Source organism: Bos taurus, chromosome 23 (genome assembly GCF_002263795.3).
Source record: "Bos taurus isolate L1 Dominette 01449 registration number 42190680 breed Hereford chromosome 23, ARS-UCD2.0, whole genome shotgun sequence".
NCBI lineage: Eukaryota > Metazoa > Chordata > Mammalia > Artiodactyla > Bovidae > Bos > Bos taurus.
The window spans coordinates 37237830-37262030 of record NC_037350.1 but is presented as its reverse complement, the minus strand read 5'-3'; the positions used below and the strand labels follow the sequence as shown (position 1 = coordinate 37262030).

The 24201-nt window shown below is 39.0% G+C and overlaps 1 protein-coding gene across 6 annotated transcripts in view; it reads left to right on the top strand.

Moving 5' to 3' along the window:
• The window catches only part of CDKAL1 (CDK5 regulatory subunit associated protein 1 like 1), a 739806-nt gene that overhangs the window by 210387 nt on the left and 505218 nt on the right, over nucleotides 1–24201 (top strand). For all 6 annotated transcript variants that reach the window (XM_059880369.1, NM_001192691.1, XM_059880368.1 and 3 more), the window contains one exon: nucleotides 9111–9159. In XM_059880369.1, coding sequence (XP_059736352.1) covers nucleotides 9111–9159 — 49 coding nt within the window. The remainder of the gene's footprint in view (nucleotides 1–9110; nucleotides 9160–24201) is intronic.

Sequence of the window (24201 nt, the reverse complement as noted above, 5' to 3'; positions counted from 1 at the left end):
CAAATTTAAGAGATTTGGAAATTGAGTTCTCTTCCAATAGCATTTATAGAGATAGGGACTTTCCTTAACGGCTTAAAGAAAAATTTTTTTTGAGAGAAAAATCTTTATTTTTAACCATGAAGTCAGTATTGAGTTTTAACCTGTCAAATGCTGATTATTGGATCAAACTCCCATTATGGTAAGAGTGAAAAATCTGAATATACACTTAACGGAAAAGGCTTTTTATAGTATAGTTCTTCACAGAAAAAGAAAAGCATTTTTTTTTTTTTTCAAAGGTTGATAGAATTTTTAGGTGCTTTTAAAGTTTTGGTCTGATACTGCTTAATTAGAATGAAACACAGATTGGTCCTAGTTTATTTATGTACAGGCAGGGTTAAGAGTGCTAATGAGAGAGAGCCTCTGTATCTGTGTTGATGTGTATCTATAGTGTATAACCTTTGTTACTCCTGAAAGGATCTGAAGTGTCTTGGGATAAAATCAAGAGATAGTGAAACCCCAGCCAGATTCATGCAGGTATAAAAAGACCGGCATCAAGTAATAGAGAAGTATGGATGAAGAGTAGTTTTTACACATTTTTGATAGTATTAGCCTGAGCAATGCTGTTGAGATTGTTCTGTTAATCCTTCAGTGACTTCCTTCAGCGGGTAGAATAAAATCTGACCGGCACAGCATGATCTGCAAGGTCTTCCGTAGGCTCCCTCTTCTGATTATCTTACTTCATTACCTACCATGGCGCCCCCATTCACCATGGCTTCTGTCTCTCTTCTCCTGTGTGTGATCTTCCCCCTGGAGGCTCACGCTGGTGTTTCTGGCGTACGGCTCAGGTCGCAGCATTGATACTACCTGTCCAGAGGTTGGCCTGGACTACTGTAAAAAACTGCTCTCTCCTCCTCCAGTCACTGCCACATTTTGCTTTCTTCATAGCGTCTGTCATGATAGAAATGAACATGTTCCATTGTTTAGCTCTTTATCTCCCCCAACCAGAAGCAGGGACTTGGTGTTTTTTGCCATTAGTTCCCAGGTTCCTAGAACAGTCATAGTCCTTGGTTGGTGCTTAATAGATACATGTCGAGTGAACGCATGCACAGCAGAGGTGATTTGTGGATGAGCATTTGGGGGGATAGTTGTTGCCTGGGTTCACTTGAAAGTCCCAAGTTCAGTTGGATAGCATTTTGTGATTATTTAATAATGACATCTACATATAAAGGAAAAGGGAAATTCGAGAAACCTGCCCCCTTGGTGCTGTTTCTAGATAAGATTTACTGAGACTCGGTTCAGTTCAGTCGCTCAGTTGTGTCCAACTCTGCGACTCCATGCACTATAGCACACCAGGCTTCCCTGTCCCTCACCCACTCCCGGAGCTTGCTCAGACTCATGTCCATCGGGACAGTGATGCCATCCTACCATCTCATCTTCTGTCGTCCCCTTCTCCTCCTGCCTTCAGTCTTTCCCAGCATCAGGGTCTTTTCAAGACTACTTGGTTAAGAATTTAGCAGAATACCTTCATTCCTGTGTTCCCTCAGCTTAGGAAATAGCAGTAAGTATCTATTGCCAAGAGATGTTGTGAGGGTTTAAAGTGATGGTGCATGTGGCATGTTAGTACGGGGCTTGGGGCAAGGTAATTGCTCATTATTACTAGTCATTAAGCTTTATTGACTGTGTGAAAGCCTTTGACTGTGTGAATCACAATAAACTGTGGAAAATTCTGAAAGAGATGGAAATACCAGACCACCTGACCTGCCTCTTGAGAAATCAAATGCAGGTCAGGAAGCAAGTTAGAACTGGACATGGAACAACAGACTGGTTCCAAATAGGCAAAGGAGTACGTCAAGGCTGTATATTGTCACCCTGCTTATTTAACTTATATGCAGAGTACATCATGAGAAATGCTGGACTGGAAGAAGCACAAGCTGGAATCAAGATTGCCAGGAGAAATATCAATAACCTCAGATATGCAGATGACACCACCCTTATGGCAGAAAGTGAAGAGGAACTCAAAAGCGTCTTGATGAAAGAGGAGAGTGAAAAAGTTGGCTTAAAGCTCAACATTCAGAAAATGAAGATCATGGCATCTGGTTTCATCACTTTATGGGAAATAGATGGGGAAACAGTGGAAACAGTGTCCGACTTTATTTTTGGGGGCTCCAAAATCACTGCAGATGGTGACTGCAGCCATGAAATTAAATGACGCTTACTCCTTGGAAGGAGAGTTATGACCAACCTAGATAGCATATTCAAAAGCAGAGACGTTACTTTGCCAACAAAGGTCTGTCTAGGGCAAGGCTATGGTTTTTCCAGTGGTCATGTATGGGTGTGAAAGTTGGACTATAAAGACAGCTGAGCACCGAAGAATTGATGCTTTTGAACTGTGGTGTTGGAGAAGACTCTTGAGAGTCCCTTGGACTGCAAGGAGATCCAACCAGTCCATCCTAAAGGTGATCAGTCCTGGGTGTTCTTTGGAAGGACTGATGCTAAAGCTGAAACTCCAGTACTTTGGCCATCTCACGCCAAGAGTTGACTCATTGGAAAAGACCGTGATGCTGGGAGGGATTGAGGGCAGGAGGAGAAGGGGAGCACAGAGCATGAAATGGCTGGATGGCATCACCGACTTGATGGACATGAGTTTGGGTGAACTCTGAGAGTTGGTGATGGACAGGGAGGCCTGGCGTGCTGCGATTCATGGGGTCGCAAAGAGTCGGACACGACTGAGCGACTGAACTGAACTGAACTTATCTAGTTGCTGGTTGTTGAGAAAAAAGGATGCTTCATGCACATACTAAAGCTGTATCTCTGACTGCAGGACGGTTTCAACCTCTTCCCGGTCTGTGCTTTTATTTTAGCCTGGTTGGCAAAATTGTGTTTGAGGTGTGTGTTAGTTTCCTGGGGCTGCCTTTATCAAGGCAAACCAGGTGGCTGTCTTAGCCATACTCCAGTTGCCAATAACCACAGGTGTGTTTATGAATTAATTAAAATTAGAATTCAGTTCCTCAGTCACAGTTAGCCATGTTTCAAGCAGGCAGTAACTACATGTGACTAGTGGCTGCCATGTTGGACAGCCCTGTGTGTAAACATTTCTCTCATTGTAGAAAGGTCTGTTGGAGAGCACTGCTGGAAAGAATTAGGAAACAGACTAGCTCTTTTATTTGCTTTGGGTAACTTTGTATAGGTTTATTTCTTGAATATATGTTGCGTTATAAATTTGGAGTAGTTCATAATAGCTGAAAAAATATTTTTATGGGTTTCTTTTAAAAGTTCTGGAGCAGAATGACTCATTAATGTTATTTATGAATTGTTTATTCACCAACTCTTTTCTTCATTGTCAAGAACATATGGAGTCAGTAATAGAACATACTGCATGTCTTTTTTCCCCCTGTATATTTATAACGAAGTGCCTGAAGGACACAAGATACTGTTTTATTTATTTTATTTGAATTATATGCCTGAGACTAAGCTCTTGTGTATTCAAGGCTACAATTTATAGTATTAATTAAGAACAGCTTTCTTTTTCTCCCCAGAATGAATTCAATATATTCTTCATTATTATATGTGAATCTTGAGTTTGTTTTCATTCATGATTGTTTTTTCTTCTCTCCCTGCCTCCCACCCTGTGCTTTTTGCCTCCTGACCTTTCCTTCTTCCACTTAATTCCCCCTCCCCTGACTCTTCTCTGTCTTCACTGGCTACTCTTCTTTCTTTTTTTCTCCCACTGCTTCCTCCAGTAACCTCCTTACTAGAAATGGAAATGACACAATATTCTCTTTAAAGCATTTAATGAACTTCTCCCCTGCTTTTTTGTAACCAAATGCTCCCCGCCCCCCACCCTGACCTTTTCCTTAAAGATACATCTTTATCTTTAAACACTTTTTTAAAGTATCTGTATAAAGTAAAGATACATCTGTATCTTTAAACACTTTTGTAAAGATACAGTTCAATCACCGTACTATTCTTCCATTTAAAGTGTGTAATTCCATGGTTTTTAGTATATTCACAGAGTTATGTGACCACCACCACAATCAGTTTTTAAAATATTTTCATCACTTCAAAAAGAAACACAATACTCCTTAGCAATGCCTCTCCCGTTTTTTACCCACCCATCCTAGGCAATCACTCATCTACTTTGGGTTTTTCCTGTTATGGTTATTTCATTTGCATGGAATCAGACAATGTATTTTTTTTCCTCTGGCCTCTTTCCTTTAGCATAATGTTTTTAACATTACTAATACTTCATTCCCCTTTATGGTTTAATGATACTTCGTTGTATGCATAATACCAGATTTTATTTATCTGTTCATCAGGAACTGGGAGTTGGGTTGTTTCTACCTTTTGCATATTGTGAATAATGCTGTGACTGTGTACAAGTTTTTTGTGTGGACATATGTTTTCATTCCTCTTGGGTATCCACCTAGGATTGAAATTGCTGGATCATACTCTTCAGTGGTTTGAGGATCTCCTAGACCGGTTTCCAAAGCAGCAACAGGATTTTATTACATTCCCACTAGCAGCACGTGATGAGGGTTCCAGTTTCTCCATATCCTTGCCCACACTTGTTACTGTCTGTCTTTTTTATTATAGCCATCCCAATGAGTATGAAGTAGTATTTCATTATGATAAAATATATATAACATAAAATTTACTGTCTTAACCAATTTTAAGTGTGTAGTAGAGTGGTGTTAAGTGCATTCACTCTTCTGTGTAACCATCACCACCATCCATCTCCAGAACGTTTTCATCTTTCTAAACTGAAAATTTGTGCACTTTAAACAATAACTTTCCACTTCCTCCATTGTGGTTTTGATTTGCTCTTTTCATGTGCTTATTGGCCACGTGTATATCTTCTTGGAGAAGTGCCTATTCAGATCTTTTGCCCATTTTTAAGTGGCTTATTTATCTTTTTACTGTGTTGGAATAGTGCTTTATATAGTTTAGATTCAAGTCTCTTCTCAGGTATATGATCTACAAAAATTTTCTTCCATTTTCTATGTTGTTTTGTTATTTTCTGGGTAGTGTCTTTTGATGCACCAAGAGGTTTTAATCTTGATGTTCAGTTTGTCTTTTTCCTTTCATCACTCATACTTTTGATGTAATAGTAAGAAACCATTGTCTTATACACAGTTCATTTAGCTTTATGGCTGTGTTTTCTTCTAAATCTTACAGTTTTAGCTTACCTCCAACTTTTCAGCTGTTCCTTCCACATGCTATTCTGACTCTTCTCTAGAGATCCTGCTTCTTACTCAGAACATGCGCTGTGAACTTGGGTGCACTACCTTGTTTGAACTGCTGTCTCCAAGTGCATAAGAAAGCATTTTTGTTTTGATTCCATCGTTGAATTGTTTCATACTGTACTTCTTTTATGCTGTTTCCATCCTCAGCTAATGTGTCGGTTGTTCACCTACACTGGCTGGGAAATTTCACCAACTCTTCCTTCCTTGTGGTACCCGTGTTTATAATATCGTGGGCAATCTGAGTGTCCATATGGAGTGTCTTGTCAACATTCTAACCTTCCTTACTTCTCGGCTCCAGTCGTTATCACTTTTCTCCTTTTTCAGCAAATTGTTCTCATGACACGATCTTGCCATTCTTCAAAAATGCTAAATGCTTATACCTGTCCTCTATTATCACCTCCTGTTCTCTTTTTCTTCTTTCTCTCTGTCCTCTCTCCCTCTTACCCATCCTCCCCTTCTTTCTTTGCTTTCCCCAATGCCCAGCCACTTTGTTTCTCCTTCCTGGCTCTGGTCTCCAACCTGTACTTGAAGTATCATCTTATCCAACATGCATAGTTAATTTCCTTTTTTCTTCATCCTTCATGTGCATCCTATAAATCTCTCCATGCTACTTCCTCAGCCTTTTGACCCTTCCTCACATTTGTTGTTGTTCAGTCACTAAGTTGTCTGCAACCCCATGAACCGCAGCATGCCAGGCTTCCCTCTCCTTCACTGAGTTTGCTCAGACTCATTGTTCCTCACATCTGTTAGATGGTCAATAAATGATGAGTGAATGAATGAGTGATAGAATGAGCAAACCTTGGATCAGTTTATTTAACTCTTCAGTTCCTGCAGAAGAACTGCTGGGGCCCTGGAAAAAATGACACCTATACAAGGAGTCACTGTTAAAGTTCATGGTATCTCCGTACTTCAGCAATTTTCATGTATTTCTAGTCTTTAGTTCTTTTAAAAGGTACTAAACCTTTTAACACATATTTTAAACATCCACTGTGTTCTTATTTAACAATATTCTTTCTCTCGTAGCAGATGAACTTCTATTTCATGTAGGAAATTGAGGCCAACAGATGGGAATCTTGCTTAGTATTCTCTGGCTTCTACAAGAATAATAGCATCTGTTTTCATGCTTCCCTCCTAACCCCCTATTTGAGAACAGGATGACTTGGCCCCTCTCCCATTCTGGGCTTGTGTCTCTACTGGTGTTTTGGATCTTACTCTCTCTACCTCCTGAAGGACCTAGCTTTATTAATTATTTCTTCTGTCTCCAGTTCTTTTTTCTCTATGACCCTTCTCTACTTAGCGTGTATATTTTAAAAAAGGAAAGAAAGAATTAATACACTAACACATGTATACTCAATTTTTTTTTTAGCTACAGGAGTCCTCTTTCTCTTTTTTCCTACTTTGCTTTTAGTAAGCATCGTCTAAATTAGCTGTCACCATTTTCTTATGACTCATGATTAATGAACTGTTTCTCCTGAGTTGATTGACCCCCTTACTGTTAAATCAGGCATACTCACTTCAGTCTTTATGTTACTAGTTATCTCTGAAGCATTTGACATTGTTGGCTACTTCTTTCTTTTTGAACTCTCTGCTATCTTAGCTTTGATCACATTGTATTAATATAAAGAAGCCATGTGGATTTCTTTTATAGCCAAGCTTAATGGTTCCAGTGGTTCTAGGTGGACATCCATCTCCAGTTAGGTAGGTTTGTTGAGTAGTGAAGCTCTAACTTTGAGATTTACTTTGCCTTTGACAATTTCCCAGCAATTATTGTTACCACCGCCATCTTGCTGGGCGGAATGATCAGGTGGAGCTGGATTCAGTGGGTTCTCACATGTCTTGCCTTATTTCCTGTAAGGCACTGGGGCCAAAAGGATGTTTCAAAGAGATTTAATAAAGTGTTTTTAAAGGTTCTTCTTGTTTCTTGTTTTAGTTGAGCTTATGATGACGTTTTTGTATAATAATGAAAGATTAAGAATAACAGAAATGTTCGTCAGTAGGGGAATGTGTGGATTGTTGCTGTTGTTCAGTTGCTAAACCATGTCTGACTCTTTGTGACCCCATGGATGGCAGCACGCCACACTTCTTTGTCCTTCACTGTCTCCCTGAGTTTGCTCAAGCTCATGTCCATCGAGTCACTGATAGCATCCAATCATTTCATCCTCTGTTGCCCCCTTGTCTTCTTACCCTGTATCTTGCCCAGCCTCAAGGTTTTTTCCAATGAGTCGACTCGTCACATCAGGTAGCTGAAGTATTCGGAGCCTCAGCTTTAGCATCAGTCCTTCCAATGAACATTTTGGGTTTTTTGCCTTTAGAATTCACTGGTTTGATTTCCTTGCTGTCCAAGGGCCGAAGAGTCTTCTCCAGCACCACAGTTTGAAAGCATCAGTTCTTCAGCACTGAGCCTTCTTTATGATCCAACTCTCACATCCGTACATGACTACTGCAAAAACCATAGCTTTGATTATACAGACCTTTGTCAGATAAGTGATGTCTCTGGTTTTTAGTACTCTGTCTAGGTTTGTCATAACTTTTCTTCCAAGGAGCAAGTGTCTTTTAATTTCATGGCTGTAGTCACTGTCTGCAGTGTTTTTGGAGCCCATGGGAATGAAATCTGTTACTGTTTCCACTTTTCCATCATCTATTGGCTACAAAGTGATGAGACCAGATGCCATGATCTTTGTTTTTTGAATGTTGACTTTTAAGCCAGCTTTTTCACTCTCCTTTTTCACCCTCATCAAGAGGCTCTAGTTGCTCTTCGCTTTCTGCATTATGTTATATCCATACATAGGATAATAGGCACTAGTAAAATGAATGAAGTAGATCTAGGTGTATTGATGATGTCTAGAAGAAAAATCAAGGAGCAGTTCTATTACTTTATTTGTCACCTATCTCATAATTTGTAAGGGGGAAAAAACCACTACGGAACAGAACTATGCATAAATGTTTAACAGTTGGTATCTACTCATCAAACCATTATGAGTGAGTTCATTTGAGGAGTGGAAATGGAAGGTGTTATGAATTATTTTATTTATCTTTAATATTTCTGTTTTGTAGTAGAACAATAATGATTTTGAGAATTTTAAATGTAGAAAAAAATATTAGCTTATGACCTATTCTTACTTGTCTTGCTCTCCTTCCTCTAGCTTCTTGGGCTACAATCTTTACTTGTTTTCATTTTCCTTCCAAACTCTAGCCACTTTTTTGAATCCCCTTAGTGGGCGTCTCCTATCTTAATCCTGTTTATCCCTCAGAGTCACCTTTGGTTCCCTCTAAGCATTGCTGGATTACTCAGACATATTTTGTTATTAATGTCTTCCCTCTGTGTTCCCATGGCACCCTGGGAAATCTTTAGTCACTGGTGTCTGGAGCAGGAGCCGTTATTTGATTTTGTATTCCATGGACCTGAGTGGAGTACTCAGCACATGGTAGAAATTCATTAAAAGGGGTTTCAGTGTTAAAATAATAAAGTATCAAATTTGGAGTAGATCTTCTTAATACCAGCAAGTCCTTTTTTGTAGGTTGTCGTATTATGCTATTTTCCTTGAAGCTCTGTGTGAAGATACATGTTTTAATTAAACTGAAGTTTATATCTCAGGATGTGCTGAGTTTATATTTGATAGGCTATTCTAATTGAACTCCAGGCAGTTTATTTAAATGTAATATGATTTCTTTAATTATAATTGTAGGATGGAGAGTGATAATTTCATACTTCATTGTAACATGAAACAATATGGAATATTTTTATACTATCTTCAAATGCTTTAATTAAAGAAGATCTGCATTTGTGTGTTTCAAAATGTGTTCTCTTGACCCAAGCAGAAGGATAAAGAAAAATTAATGTTTCTTTTGCATATAAACTGCTTGCCTGACAGTTTGTTTTCTTTTTAGGTTCAACAGATAGATCGTGTAGTAGAAGTTGTGGAGGAAACAATTAAAGGTAAATGTTGAAAGTGAGATAATATGTATATTGTTTGAACTGTATTACAGATGAAGTAGATCTAAGTGTATTGATGATGTATAGAAAAAAAAATCAGGGGACAGGTCTGTTACTTTATCTGTTACCTATCTCATAGTTAGTAAGTGGGAAAAAAACACTACAGAACAACTATGCATAAATGTTTAACACTTGGTATCTACTCATCAAACCATAAAGTAACTTCACCTGAGGAGTGGTATTAGGGGGTGTTATGAGTGAGATAATGTATATGTTTGAAATGTATCATGAAGGTACTATACTTAACATTTGTTAAGCATTTTTATGAAAGTTATTGTTGGACAAAAATCATAACATTTTGTCCTTGCCTGCTTCGTGCATTGACTAGTCCAATATGGGAGGCTTATGTTTGTTTGGCTTTTTATTTTAGTGTAAAATAGACTTAATTTGAATCTGGGATTAGGAAGATAGGATTTAATCTTAAAATAAGGAAATGGCTTTATTTGCTCTTTTTTTCAGTTTTATTGAGGTACAGTTGACATTTTTTGCTTGTTTTTATATCACATAATTAGTTGCAGTTATTCCTTCTGAAAGGACTGTTAAAAGTAGTACTCAGTTTTGATTTCTCTTCTATATGTAATTTTTGTATTTACACCAGAAAATAGAATTACACTTTGATTGTTTTATTAGCCAGTATTCTTTGAAATAGATTCTTATTGAAGCTACTGAGGAGTAAACCATTCTTAATTCTGTGGATTAATTTGTAAATGTTTGTAGTCTACTTCTGTTAGATTAGCATGAATGAAAACTGATAATATGATATTAAAATATTAAGTGAATTGAGGTTCTCACTTAGAATTTTAGCCATTTTTAAAATAAATGCAAATTCTGTGTTTTTTAAAAAAAGTCTACTTCCACAAAGTTGATATTTTTAACCACATACTTTTCCTGCTGGATTGTATTTACTACCTTCCACATGCTGTTATTCATTAATTTTGAATCTTTAATTTACTCTTGTTGAGTTGCTAAGTTGTGTCTGCCTCTTTGCGACCCCGTTGACTGCAGCACTCCAGGCTCCTCTGTCCTCCACTATCTCCCAGAGTTTGCTCAAATTCATCTTCATCGAGTCAGCGGTGTTATTTAACCATCTCATCCTCTGCTGCCCCCTTTTCTTTTGCCTTCAATCTTTCTCAGCATCAGGGTCTTTTCCATTGAGTTGCCTGTCTGCATCAGGTAGCCAAAGTATTGAAGCTTCAGCTTCAGCAACAGTCCTTCCAATGAATATTCAGGGTTGTTTGCCTTTAGGATTGACTGGTTTAATCTCCTTGCTATCCAAGGAACTCACAAGAGTCTTCTCCAACACCACAATTCAAAGGCATCAGTTCTTGGGACTCAGCCTTCTTTAAGGTCCAGATTTATTTAATTTATTAAATGATTACAGAATATGAGGATTTTAGACTTACATATTAGTCTTCCTTGAAATTCTGAGACAAAATGAAATATCAGGATTAAAACTTTGTAGCAGTGATAAGTTTGAAACTTTTTTTCAAACCGTACCTCAACCCTATCTTATGAGGTGTAGAAGTACTAGCATTTATTGTGCACTTAGAGTGACAGGCACTGTACTAAGCATGGAGTAAGTCACTTCAATATTTTACAACAGTGCTGTGAAGTGAGTATGTCCTCATTTTTCAGAAGAGGAAGTTTGGACACAGGGTATACAGGTAGTGAATGGTGGAGTTGGAATCTGAATCTAAGCATTATGACTCTGATGCCCCCTGCTCTTAAATTTGCCACTCCATTCACACTATACTATGACTGCTCTGCTCTCTCCTGGTTGAGAATCACTACCTTAACAGTTGTTCAACTGAGCTTCTTAAAGTAGTGTTTCAGGATGCTTGAGGATTCTATTGCTTGTCTTGAGTACCTGGCATATATTGTTGTTGTTTAGTCACTCAGTTGTGTCTGACTCTTTGTGACCCCGTAGACTGTAACCCACCAAGCTCCTCTGTCCATGGGATTTCCCAGGCAAGAACACTGGAGTGGGTTGCCATTTCCTTCTCCAGGGAATATTCAGGAATATTCCCAACCCAGGGCTCGAACCTACTTCTGCATTGGCACGCAGGTTCTTTACCACTAAACCATCTCGGAAGCCCACCAGGCATATACTAGTCCCTAAATTATATTAAAAAAAAAAACTAAATGACAATGAAGACAGGAGAAAAATCTAGCAGACTATGGGTGTGGCTATGACTTTTTAGATGATATACCAAAGAGGGACTGTCTGTGAAAGATAATTGATGAGTTGAACCTCGATAAAATTAAAAACTTCTGCTCTGCAAAACATAGCATCGAGAGAATGGGAAGATGATCCACAGACTTTTGCAAAAGACATACCTGATTAACTGTAATGTAAAGTACACAGAATACCTCTTAAAACCCAGCAATTGGAAAATAAACAACCTGATGAAGAAATGGGCCAGTGACTGTATCAGAAATGTCCCCAAAGATACACAGGTGGAAAATAACCATATGAAAAGATGCTTCACATCACATGGCATCAGGGATGATACCAACCAGCCTCTTGCTGCAGGAGTTAACTCATTGGTACAGATTCAGATTTGCTCGAAAGGAGCTTATTATGAATAACAAAAGATGCCCCTCTCACTGTTGTCACTCAGGAAGTAATAAGAGTTTTAGGAAATTGGTACCAGGAATGAGGGACGGTTATGTATTTCTGTATCACAGTATCACAGAAGGCCTATCACTTCCAGGTTGGTTTAATTATGGATAGCCTCTCTCTAAAGAGTTTTGCTTAAGTAGATTTATTGGAGAGATTGTAGTTGAGTTTTTGATAGTCTACAGCAAGAGTTGAGTTGAAGATGAAGTTGATGTGGAGTTGAAGTGGGTGTTCACTGGCAGGTTGGTTTGAGGATGGGAAGGTTGAGGATTTAAATCTTAGTAATACAAATCAGGAAAGGAGTACGTCAAGGCAGTACTTTGTCACCCCGCTTATTTAACTTATATGCAGAGTACATCATGAGAAATGCTGGGCTGGAAGAAGCACAAGCTGGAATCAAGATTACTGGGAGAAATATCAATAACCTCAGATAGGCAGATGACACCACCCTTATGGCAGAAAGCGAAGAAGAACTAAAGAGCCTCTTGATGAAAGTGAAAGAGGAGAATGAAAAAGCCGGCTTAAAACTCAACATTCAGAAAACTAAGATCATGGCATCCGGTCCCATCACTTCATGGCAAATAAATGGGGAAACAGTGGAAACAGTGTCAGACTTTATTTTTCTGGGCTCCAAAATCACTTCAGATGGTGATTGCAGCCATGAAATTAAAAGACACCTGTTCCTTGGAAGAAAAGCTATGACCAACCTAGACAGCTTATTAAAAAACAGAGACATTACTTTGCCAACAAAGGTCTGTCTTGTCAAAGCTTTGGTTTTTCTAGTAGTCATATATGGATGTGAGAGTTGGACTATAAAGAAAGCTGAGCGCCGAAGAATTGATGCTTTTGAACTGTGGTGTTGGAGAAGACTCTTGAGAGTCCCTTGGACTGCAAGGAGATCCAACCAGTCCATCCTAAAGGAGATCAGTACTGGGTGTTCATTGAAAGAACTGATGTTGAAGCTAAAACTCCAATACTTTGGCCACCTGATGTGAAGAACCTGACTCATTGGAAAAGACCCTGATGCTGGGAAAGATTGAAGGCAGGAGGAAAAGGGGATGACAGAGGATGAGATGGTTGAATGGCATCACCAACTCAATGGACTTGAGTTTTGAGTAAACTCTGAGACTGGTGGTAGACCTGGAGGCCTGGCATGCTACAGTCCATGGGGTCACAAAGAGTCAGACACGACTGAGCGACTGAACCGAACTGAATACAAGATAATTTTAGAGACAGAAGAAATAATTTTGGTAGATATCCTTAGTTTGCAGATCAGGAAGCTGATCCAGGAAGGAGTTATGTGACTCATCTGAAATCTGGTTAATGGAAATCTGGAACTGATTTTTCCATTCTTTGCTTTCTATTTCTTCTGCCAATCCTTACTTTCATTAAGACAGCACAAGTTAGTGAAATAATGTGGTCCTTATAGCAGTTAACTACTTTCTGTCTGTCTTGCAGTAAGTTATTTCTCTGAGGCTCAGTTTAAAATGGAGAGGATTAAATGGGTAAGACTTTTGCAATGCCTGGGATATACTAGGGGAAAATTCTTGTGTATTTATTTCTACCTCTTTAATACTTAGACTGCTGGAATAATCTAACTCACGTTCAATAGCAGAGATGCTCCTTTCAATTGGACTGTGTCTATGGCCCTCATGTTCTGGAAATGTTTTCCTCTCCTGCATGCATACCTTCAACGGTTGCCTGTTACGTACCAAGTTAACTGGTGACTTCTGCCTCATTCCGCCATTTCCACTGTTTCTTCCATCACTTCCATACTAAGCCTTTTGCTCCAGCCAACTGGACTGTTTGATGGAATGTTGATATACTGTCCTGTATATTATTTGCAACTTGCTCTACATTTGTCTTAGGAACTTACACATAGCAGAGAAGTTCTGTTTGCCTGCCAGACCCATTCCCCACCCTTCCTCACCTCGACGTGTGTCCATGGAGGCAGAGCTGTGTGGACTACATTGGTAGGATCCCTGTTACCTGGCGTCTAGTTGCATTTCTCCAGTTAGAGGTGTGATTAGAGTATGAAATGGGAGGGTTCATTCCCTTCTCTCAGTTCCTTCTTTCCTGCTCATCCTAACCCGAAGGTCGTAACTCCTATCAGGTGGCCCTCTCTAGTCATCTGTTTTTCTCCTGGTTCCTGTAGCTCTTCTTTTCCTTTGCTTTTTCAGGCACAAGGCTGGAAAGAGCATCCTGTTGTTGCTTGCCTGAGAGTCTTGCATTGTCTCTTGTTGGTCTTCCTAACCTTGCCAAACTTTAGTAATTAGTGCCTTTATTAAAACCTCTTCCATTATGCAGTGTGCCATCTGCTTTGCTGGGGCCCTGGTTGATAGATGCTCGGTGGAGAAGGAGGCTCTGCCCAGAAGGGCCAGATGGAGTACAGGCTGACCAGGGTATTCTGCTGTAACTGTTCTGTTTCCACATTTGATGCCTGTGGGGCTCCCTCATATGTCTTCCTTGATGGGGATTTGGACACACAGCCTCTACCACAGCCTGTTTGTGTGGTTTTTACATTAAATGAAGTCATGTTTTTTAAAAAACCATATTAGTAAGATACATTGGTGACAAAAACATTTAAATCTATTGTATTGGGTTGGCCAAAATGTTCATTCAGGATTTTCTGTAAATTGTTATGGGAAAACCCAAATGAATGTTTTGGCCAACCCAGATAATTATAGTAAAACTGTATAAAGCATATTCCTTTTATGTCTCTCTTGGTTGGAGGAAAATGGAGAATTTAAGTTAACGCTTTAAGACTTCTCAATGTTTAACACTAGTGGCCTGAAAATACCATCCATATATATCATTTGCTTTAGGAGAGGCCAAATTATAATGACTTTAGGATTTTCTTCTGTGTCATCTCCACAGTTCAACAAGATATGTAGCTGAAGCTAATGGAAGGAGTACAGTATTTAAAGGATTTCAGTTCAGTAGAGTTCACTCGCTCAGTCCTGTCCAACTCTTTGCGACCCCATGAATCACAGCATGCCAGGCCTCCCTGTCCATCACCAACTCCCGGAGTTTACTCAAACTCCTCTCCATCGAGTTGGTGATGCCATCCACCCATCTCATGCTCTGTGCTCCCCTTCTCCTCCTGCCCCCAATCCCTCCCAGCATCAGGGTCTTTTCCAATGAGTCAACTCTTCGCATGAGGTGGCCAAAGTATTGGAGTTTCAGCTTTAGCATCAGTCCTTCCAAAGAACACCCAAGGCTGATCTCCTTTAGAATGGACTGGTTGGATCTCCTTGCAGTCCAAGGGACTCTCAAGAGTCTTCTTCAACACCACAGTTCAAAAGCATCAATTCTTTGGCGCTCAGCTTTCTTCACAGTCCACCTCTCACATCCGTACATGACTACTGGAAAAACCATAGCCTTGACTAGACAGACCTTTGTTGGCAAAGCAATGTCTCTGCTTTTGAATATGCTATCTAGGTTGGTCATAACTTTCCTTCCAAGGAGTAAGTGTCTTTTAATTTCATGGCTGCAGTCACCATCTGCAGTGATTTTGGAGCCCCCAAAAATAAAGTCAGACACTGTTTCCACTGTTTCCCCATCTATTTCCCATGAAGTGATGGGACCAGATGCCATGATCTTAATTTTCTGAATGTTGAGCTTTAAGCCAACATTTTCACTCTCCTCTTTTGCTTTCATCAAGAGGCTCTTTAGTTCCTCTTCACTTTCTGCCATAAGGGTGGTGTCATCTGCATATCTGAGGTTATTGATATTTCTCCCGGCAATCTTGATTCCAGCTTGTGTTTCTTCCCGTCCAGCGTTTCTCATGATGTACTCTGCATAGAAGTTAAATAAGCAGGGTGACAATATACAGCCTTGACGTACTCCTTTTCCTATTTGGAACCAGTCTGTTGTTGCATGTCCAGTCCTAACTGTTGCTTCCTGATCTGCATATAGGTTTCTCAAGAGGCAGGTCAAGTGGTCTGGTATTCCTGTCTCTTTCAGAATTTTCCACAGTTTATTGTGATCCACACAGTCAAAGGCTTTGGCATACTCAATAAAGCAGAAATAGATGTTTTTCTGGAACTCTCTTGCTTTTTCCATGATCCAGCAGCTGTTGGCAATTTGATCTCTGGTTCCTCTGCCTTTTCTAAAACCAGCTTGAATATCTGGAAGTTCATGGTTCACGTATTGCTGAAGCTGGCTTGGAGAATTTTGAGCATTACTTTACTGGCATGTGAGATGAGTACAATTGTACAGTAGTTTGAGCATTCTTTGGCATTGCCTTTCTTTGGGATTGGAATGAAAACTGACTTGTTCCAGTCCTGTGGCCACTGCTGAGTTTTCCAAAATTGCTGGCATATTGAGTGTAGCACTTTCACAGCATCATCTTTCAGGATTTGAAAGAGCTCAACTGGAATTCCATCACCTCCACTAGCTTTGTTCATAGTGATGCTTTCTAAGGCCCACTTGACTTCACATTCCAGGATGTCTGGCTCTAGGTGAGTAATCACACCTTCGTGATTATCCCTCATCAGTCTCTAGTAAAGGAGGCCTCTGTTGTTTTATCTGTTTTGCTGGTATTTCATTTAGTCTAATTCCAGATGCCTCCAGTGTTGGTAATTCAGAGCTTTCCAATATGGTACAATCTGCAAGTTTAATTGATTTTCCATTTCTTCTGACTTCTTGGTAATTGATGTGATCCTGGATTAGACTGACCTGAATTCCCAGAGTACTTCACTGAACAGTTCTTTCTTGTTTAACACATTCTATTAATCTTTACTTTGTCAGAATTGTACTTTGCATTTGTTACTGATTTAGAATATAAAGTTTTTGTAAATTGAGACTGCAAGGCAGATCTGTCTCAAGTATAGTTTTATCAGTGTTAGTGACTTGAGTAACCTCCCTACAAAGTCCAGTGGAGATTTTCTTGAAGATGTTTCAAACTTAATGAGCAAGTGACCTGAGCTCGGACAAGTAACCTCGTACACCTGGGATAGTATTGGATCACAGATAGAATTGCATCACATCTGCTTTTTCAGTATTTGCTTTTCAGTAAAATAATTTTCTTGATTTTTCAAAATATGCTTTGAAGGACACTCTGCACAGCCTCTGTTACTATAGTCTGAATGTAGTGGGAACAGGTGGATGTTGGTTCTACATGTTGTGAGCACTTCCAGTGTCACGGGTGCAGTTAGATTCTGATAACTAAAGGAGCCAGAATTTATTGCAATCTTTTTTTTTTTTTCCATGAGCCGATTTGTTTTACCTGTATGTTCTGTATTAACCTGTGATTACAGGTTGGTAAGCATTGCGTTTTTGCCTCCTTAGATGTGTCAGTTGGTGTTCTTTCCATTCTCTTTCCCTTCTCTCCTCTCCTTTAGTTTCCCCGAATAACCATAGTCCTCACCTTTACTTATTTGTCCTCTATATTTCTTGTATGTCCTAGAATGAACTTTTTATTCATCATATTTCTTTTAGATAGCATTTTTTAAATCATAATAGTTTTAGAAATAAGACCAAGCAAATTTCTTTATGACCCCAAACAGCAAAATTCTCCCAGAAGACTGTAAGTTGATTTCTTCACATCACTTTATTCTATAATAGATGGTTTGGAATAATGACTGCATAGGACAGTTCGTGAGAAGAAACCACTGTGTCTTGTCTGGATATCTATAACTTTATAAATTATCAATCCTGTTTCTAGCCACAGAAATAATAAGTAGTCCCAGTATTATTTATCTGCTTCAAAAATAGCCAAGTGATGCTCTCCCAAGAGTCTTGTTTAAACATGGGAAATAGTTGCATTTATTTTATTTTTGAAAATAAAAGTAGTTAAAGAACTTTAAGTTGGTCGAATACTTTTCTGCCATTAAAGCTTTTAAAACTCAAATGCATAATATGTTTCCCAGGTGAATTCTGCTGTGCTAACTTCAGTGTTTTATGTGTTTTGGTTGTGTTAATTTAATTACACTCCTTTTGTGTGTTCATCATTTATATTTTCTATTCAGAGATGCATGATCTTATGGTTTGCAGCTACCTTTACTGATAATGGGATTTATTGATATGAAGACTTGGGTGTTTCATTAACTTCGATTTCTTTGTTCCAGAGTGGGAGTGGGGTGGGTGCATACTGTTGATTAATTCGTTAGGTTGATGATTGTAACATAATTTTCACATAACTTTTATAATGGTTCACTGGATTTGATTGTTCAAAGCAAGGCAAGGAAATTACTTTAAGTTTGAACTTCTCAGGCTTCCCATGACCCAGCCCATGTGTTTGTGGTCTCAGTGATCTGTCTGGTAAAGCACCTCCATCCTTCCTTGTTTAAATATTAACAAGGACTTGCCTGCTGTGAAAATTGGGCTTACATGTTAACTCTTTGCAAAGTTTGATACTGCCTTGGCAGATTGCAGATTGTTGAGTTCTCTAAAAATGCATTATTGTAGTCTAAACTTTTATGAGTGCTGTTCATGTCAAAACAGTTTATAAAGTTTGAACATCAATAACATTAATCATGTCTGTAGATTAATAATTTTCTTTTCAAGTATTTGGTATTCTCAGATATAAATATTTCTGAGTCCTGTAGTTCCAATTTCTGTTTACTCTACTTTATGGAGAAAGAAATGGCAACCCACTCCAGTACTTTTAACTGGAAAATTTCATGGATGGAGGAGCCTGGTAGGCTACAGTCCATGGGGTGGCAAAGAGTCAGACAAGACTACGTGACTTCACTTCACTTCACTACTTTCTTTAGTAATGCCAAGTAGATCAATTAATCCTATTATGAGGCTCTCATAGAAGTCCTTAAAATTAATATAATTAATAAAACGTCAGTGTACCTAAGTTCTTTTACTGTAACTATCTTTTTAGAGAATTAGTATGTGGTACACTGCTTTATACTCTGCATGTGTATATGAGCTTTCTTACTATTTGGAAAAGTTTGTCTTCATTTAAAGACTCTACTATTTTTGTTTAGTAAAATGTGGCAAGAATAGTTGAGAGTGTAAACTTAGGGAAAATAATCCTAGCAGCTTTATTACATTTTTTAAATAGAGAGTAAAATTGTGGGTTGATTGTGGTGTTGTCTATTCCAATATGACTGTCAATAAAATAGAAAATTGTATTGGTAATTCTTCTTTAGTACTTTATAGCTGAGTTCTATAAAAATAGAAATACAAAGTGAAAAATCATGTTAGGTCATGTTAGAGGTGCACTATCTAAAATCCCAGGAGCAAAAAATACATAAAATTTTGACATCTTTGAAAAATTTCTTAAAAATATTTTATAGCCAGTAAAATCATATATCACAGACAAGTGAGAAAACTGGTAACATAGAGTAATTTGATGGTTCAGATGTTCAGTTCAGTTCAGTCGCTCAGTCGTATTCGACTCTGCGACCCCATGAATCGCAGCACGCCAGGCCTCCCTGTCCATCACCAACTCCCGGAGTTCACTCAGACTCACGTCCATCGAGTCAGTGATGCCATCCAGCCATCTCATCCTCTGTCGTCCCCTTCTTCTCCTGCCCCCAATCCCTCCCAGCATCACAGTCTTTTCCAATGAGTCAACTCTTCGCATGAGGTGGCCAAAGTACTGGAGTTTCAGCTTTAGCATCATTCCTTCCAAAGAAATCCCAGGGCTGATCTCCTTCAGAATGGACTGGTTGGATCTCCTTGCAGTCCAAGGGACTCTCAAGAGTCTTCTCCAACACCACAGTTCAAAATCATCAATTCTTCGGCGCTCAGCCTTCTTCACAGTCCAACTCTCACATCCATACATGACCACAGGAAAAACCATAGCCTTGACTAGATGAACCTTTGTTGGCAAACTAATGTCTCTGCTTTTGAATATGCTATCTAGGTTGGTCATAACTTTCCTTCCAAGGAGTAAACGTCTTTTAATTTCATGGCTGCAGTCACCATCTGCAGTGATTTTGGAGCCCAGGAAAATAAAGTCTGACACTGTTTCCACTGTTTCCCCATCTATTTGCCATGAAGTGATGGGACCGGATGCCATGATCTTCGTTTTCTGAATGTTGAGCTTTAAGCCCACTTTTTCACTCTCCACTTTCACTTTCATCAAGAGGCTTTTGAGTTCCTCTTCACTTTCTGCCTTAAGGGTGGTGTCATCTGCATATCTGAGGTTATTGATATTTCTCCCGGCAATCTTGATTCCAGCTTGTGTTTCTTCCAGTCCAACGTTTCTCATGATGTACTCTGCATAGAAGTTAAATAAGCAGGGTGACAATATACAGCCTTGACGTACTCCTTTTCCTATTTGGAACCAGTCTGTTGTTCCATGTCCAGTTCTAACTGTTGCTTCCTGACCTGCATACAGATTTCTCAAAAGGCAGGTCAGGTGGTCTGGTATTCCCATCTCTTGAAGAATTTTCCACAGTTTATTGTGATCCACACAGTCAAAGGCTTTGGCATGGTCAATAAAGCAGAAATAGATGTTTTTCTGGAACTCTCTTGCTTTTTCTATGATCCAGCGGATGTTGGCAATTTGATCTCTGGTTCCTCTGCCTTTTCTAAAACCAGCTTGAACGTCAGGAATTTCACGGTTCACGTAATGCTGAAGCCCGGCTTGGAGAATTTTAAGCATTACTTTACTCGGGTGTGAGATGAGTGCAATTGTGCGGTAGTTTGAGCATTCTTTGGCATTGCCTTTCTTTGGGATTGGAATGAAAACTGACTTTTTCCAGTCCTGTGTCCTCTGCTGAGTTTTCCAAATTTGCTGGCATAGTGAGTGCAGCACTTTCACAGCATCATCTTTCAGGATTTGAAATAGCTGAACTGGAATTCCATCACCTCTGTTACTGGACAAGAAATTGAAATCTGATCCTCTCTTTTTCTTGAACATTTTGACAGAAGAATTTACTTAATGAGACAAGTTGTAGGTTTTCTTCTATTAGGTGATGTCATTGGCCCTTCCTTAGAAAATCTAATCTTGCTAGCAACTGATGTTGAGAAAGAATGCTCAGTTAATATTAAAGTTCTGTATCTAATGTTTGAAGATGCACATATTTTCTTTGAAAACTTCATCTCATAACCCTCTACAAAGCATACAGCATACATGCAGCCATTACTTCGGAGACTGCAAGAATAAATACCAATTTTGCTTACTAGTTTGAAGATGGAAAAATTCATTTGCAGAATCTCCAGTTAGGAGATCAACTATGGATGCATTTTTAAGTAGAAACTTAATCAGTACTACTGTTTTATAACAAAGCATATGCTGTATTGAGTAAGAAAGAAATAGTAATTGAAATGTCTTCATGAAAGATGCCTTCCAACACATGAAATCTTTATTGTAACTCTGAAATTCAAGTGCACCATTTCTTTAAGCTGCCCTGAAGTCTGGTGCTGTAATGGGTGAGAATCATTGATTGAGACTATGCAGGGTTATGCTGAAATACTTGGCTCTGCTGCTCACAGTGTCATGTTTAACAACCCACACAAGCTCCTTGGTTCTCCATTTCCTGGCCCATAAATTGTAGGATATGGTAGGTCCCTTCAACTCGGAAATTTTAGGAGTGTTGGGAGTCTGCAGTATAAAACTGAGCTTCCGAGCCTGTCATTAGAAGGAAATGGTGACATTTTGGACAGTGATCTCTAGCAAAAGTTACTGTAATGTCAGTAGCTTTTTCTTGCAGCCTAATCTCCACATGCCAGATTTTCCTTTTTTTCCCCTATGTTGTCTTACTTACAAAATGAATCTGAAGGCATTTGTGGCAGACACACTGTGCATTTTTCTTCTCTGTGTCTTCATATTCTCCAGTGAAGAGGGTCTTGAATAAAGACAGGTCCCTCAGTCCTTTGCCCTTATTCCATTCCCTGGTATCGCTCTCCTAGGTGGTGACAGGCTATGGAATTCCCAATGTTGCTTAAGAGTTTCGTGCTTCTCTAAAGCAACTTTCAGTTCTACCCTGGGGTGTGTTTATTTTGGGGCTTTCAGACAGGTATTTTGCATCTTGGTGGCTGGGATTGCTGGGGTGAGGCGGGGGGAAGTAATTTGAGAGGATTTAATGTAAGGCATGGATTTCACTTGCAGCAGTGATTCTGTAGAGTGTTTGCTGGGAGGGGGACCCTTCGCCAGAATGGCAAGGTAGTAGGGTCTTTTATTTGAACCTGGGGAAGCCAGGGGGGGCTGGAGACTCTGCCACATGGCCTCTCACCTGGATTCATTGCCTTGTGAGTCACTGGTATGATGCTAAGGATCCTGTCACTCAGGTGTCCTGGGGTGGGAAGATAGCCATGGCTGTCCGGGCACCTACACTTAGACTTACCCAGGGTCAGGTACAGTTCCTGGTGCCCTACTTCTGCCTCTTTCTCTTCCTTCATATCCAAGAAATTGCATCAGAATGCGAGTGAGTGATCTGAGAGGGATGACCTTGAATCTACTTTGATTTATACATTTAAAAAAAAAAAAAACTATTTGAAAACCTGATTATCATTATCAATGCAATTATTTGTGACCTATTTCCTAGCCCTCCGGAGGTTTAAAGATAAATGGAATCTGACTTTAACTTACAGTGCTTTAAAGTTGTAAAAATCTCCCTGCTTTCTTTCTTTTGAGAAACGTCATTTGCATTATAGGTCTTGATAGGATTACAATTGCATTAATTACAGTAGCAACTGTAATTAACTTCTTTTTGGCTCTTTGTAGCTTACACTTTCGTATACGTTAATTCATTTGTACTCCACAGGAACCCTGGCATTGCTGATTATACCGTAATTATGGTACATTGCCGTGTACCATAATTTGAAACCTAGTCCTCTAATCTCAAATTCTGTTAAGCTGCTTACCTTGAATGGAGGGAAGTGAGAAAGTGAGACCTATTTATTATCCCCATCCCTCCTAACTATTGACTAAGGTCCTGGCTCACCTGTTTCTAGTTCCCTGTCATATTCTCTCACATATTTTGTTCTTTTACATTCCTTGTTCCCCTCTTTGATTTCTTTTTCTCTCCCCTTCTCAGTTTTGCATGCGATTTAATTTTGTGCCAACATAAAAAACTTTTTTGTAAGGAGTTGATAAAGATTTGCTGGTGGCTCAGCTGGTAGAGTCCACCTGCAATGTGGGAGACCTGGATTCAATCCACGGGTTGGGAAGATCCCCTGGAGAAGGGAATACCCACTCCAGTATTCCAGCCTGGAGAATTTCATGGACCGTATAGTCCATAGGGTCACAGAGTCGGACATGACTGAGCGACTTTCACTTCACTTCAATAAAGATTTGCTATATCTTTTAAAAAATTTCTGAAAAGCATATTTTAGTCTTAATCTTGTTGTAAAGGTATTTAATTTAGGAAATGAGTGATTTCCTAATATTCCTATGAATATTAATATTCATTAACTTTAAGCAACCAATAAAAAGTTAATCTAACCAAAAAAAAAAAAAAAAAGCTAAGAGATTCTACAGAGCATTCTCTTGGGTGTTTTTTTAAGAGTAATTTTTGAGGGTTTTAAAGTAAAATGCAGTTTGTACAGTTTTTACTCTTAAATGATTAGGTCAAGAAATCCTCCTGTGTTTTTTAAGGATATAGCCTATGTTCTAAATTCTAGTTTTGTGTTTAGGCCAGATAAGTATTGAAGCTGTAACCAGAGGATTTTGATGTGGATAGCTTTCAGCCTTTAATATTTCATAATCAGTATTAATTGTAATTTCTTGAATTAAGGTTGTTTTTCTTTTCCCTCCAATATTCAACACTCAAGGTTTGAATTAAGCTTTAAAAATAATGTTTGACCAGTCTTCTGATTAGAACTAGGAATGCATCTCAAACCCACATAATTTCTACCTCATAAACTATGTTTAGACACATTTAATTTTTGAAGGTGTGGTTCTTCACAGTGGAGCTCCTTTATGCCAAGTCTTAATAAGTCTTTTCAGTGAATTCTGATTTTAGTGATAGGTTGGTTTTAAGAAGTGGAAAATGAACAAGCAGGAATTGTAGCAAAGATCTGTGCTTGCTGTGTTAGCAATATGGTGTCCAGATGTGCTGGGAAATGTATGTAGGAGTCATGTATGTAACTTGGCGCCTGTCTTGCTTGGCCTCCCACACTACCATGTCATTTCTCCTTGAAGCCTTTCCTGATCTTTTTCCTTTTTTAAGGAAAGCTGACCACTCTCTCACGGTGAACCACTGTACTTAAAGATGTTGATCACCTCTGGCACTTCATTCCAGTTATTTGTTTACAAGTTGTTTTCCTCAAGACCTTAAATCCCTTTAGGGCAGAAGTCACTGTGGTGACTCAGAACAGAATAGTTTTTTGGGGGTCAGGGTGTTTGTATTTGGGGAGTCTTTATGTTGTACCTAAATAACGAATATAATATTTCAAACATACTTCATTTTTCTACTCATCTGTGGCATTTTGGAACTTTCAGTTCCAGTTATGCG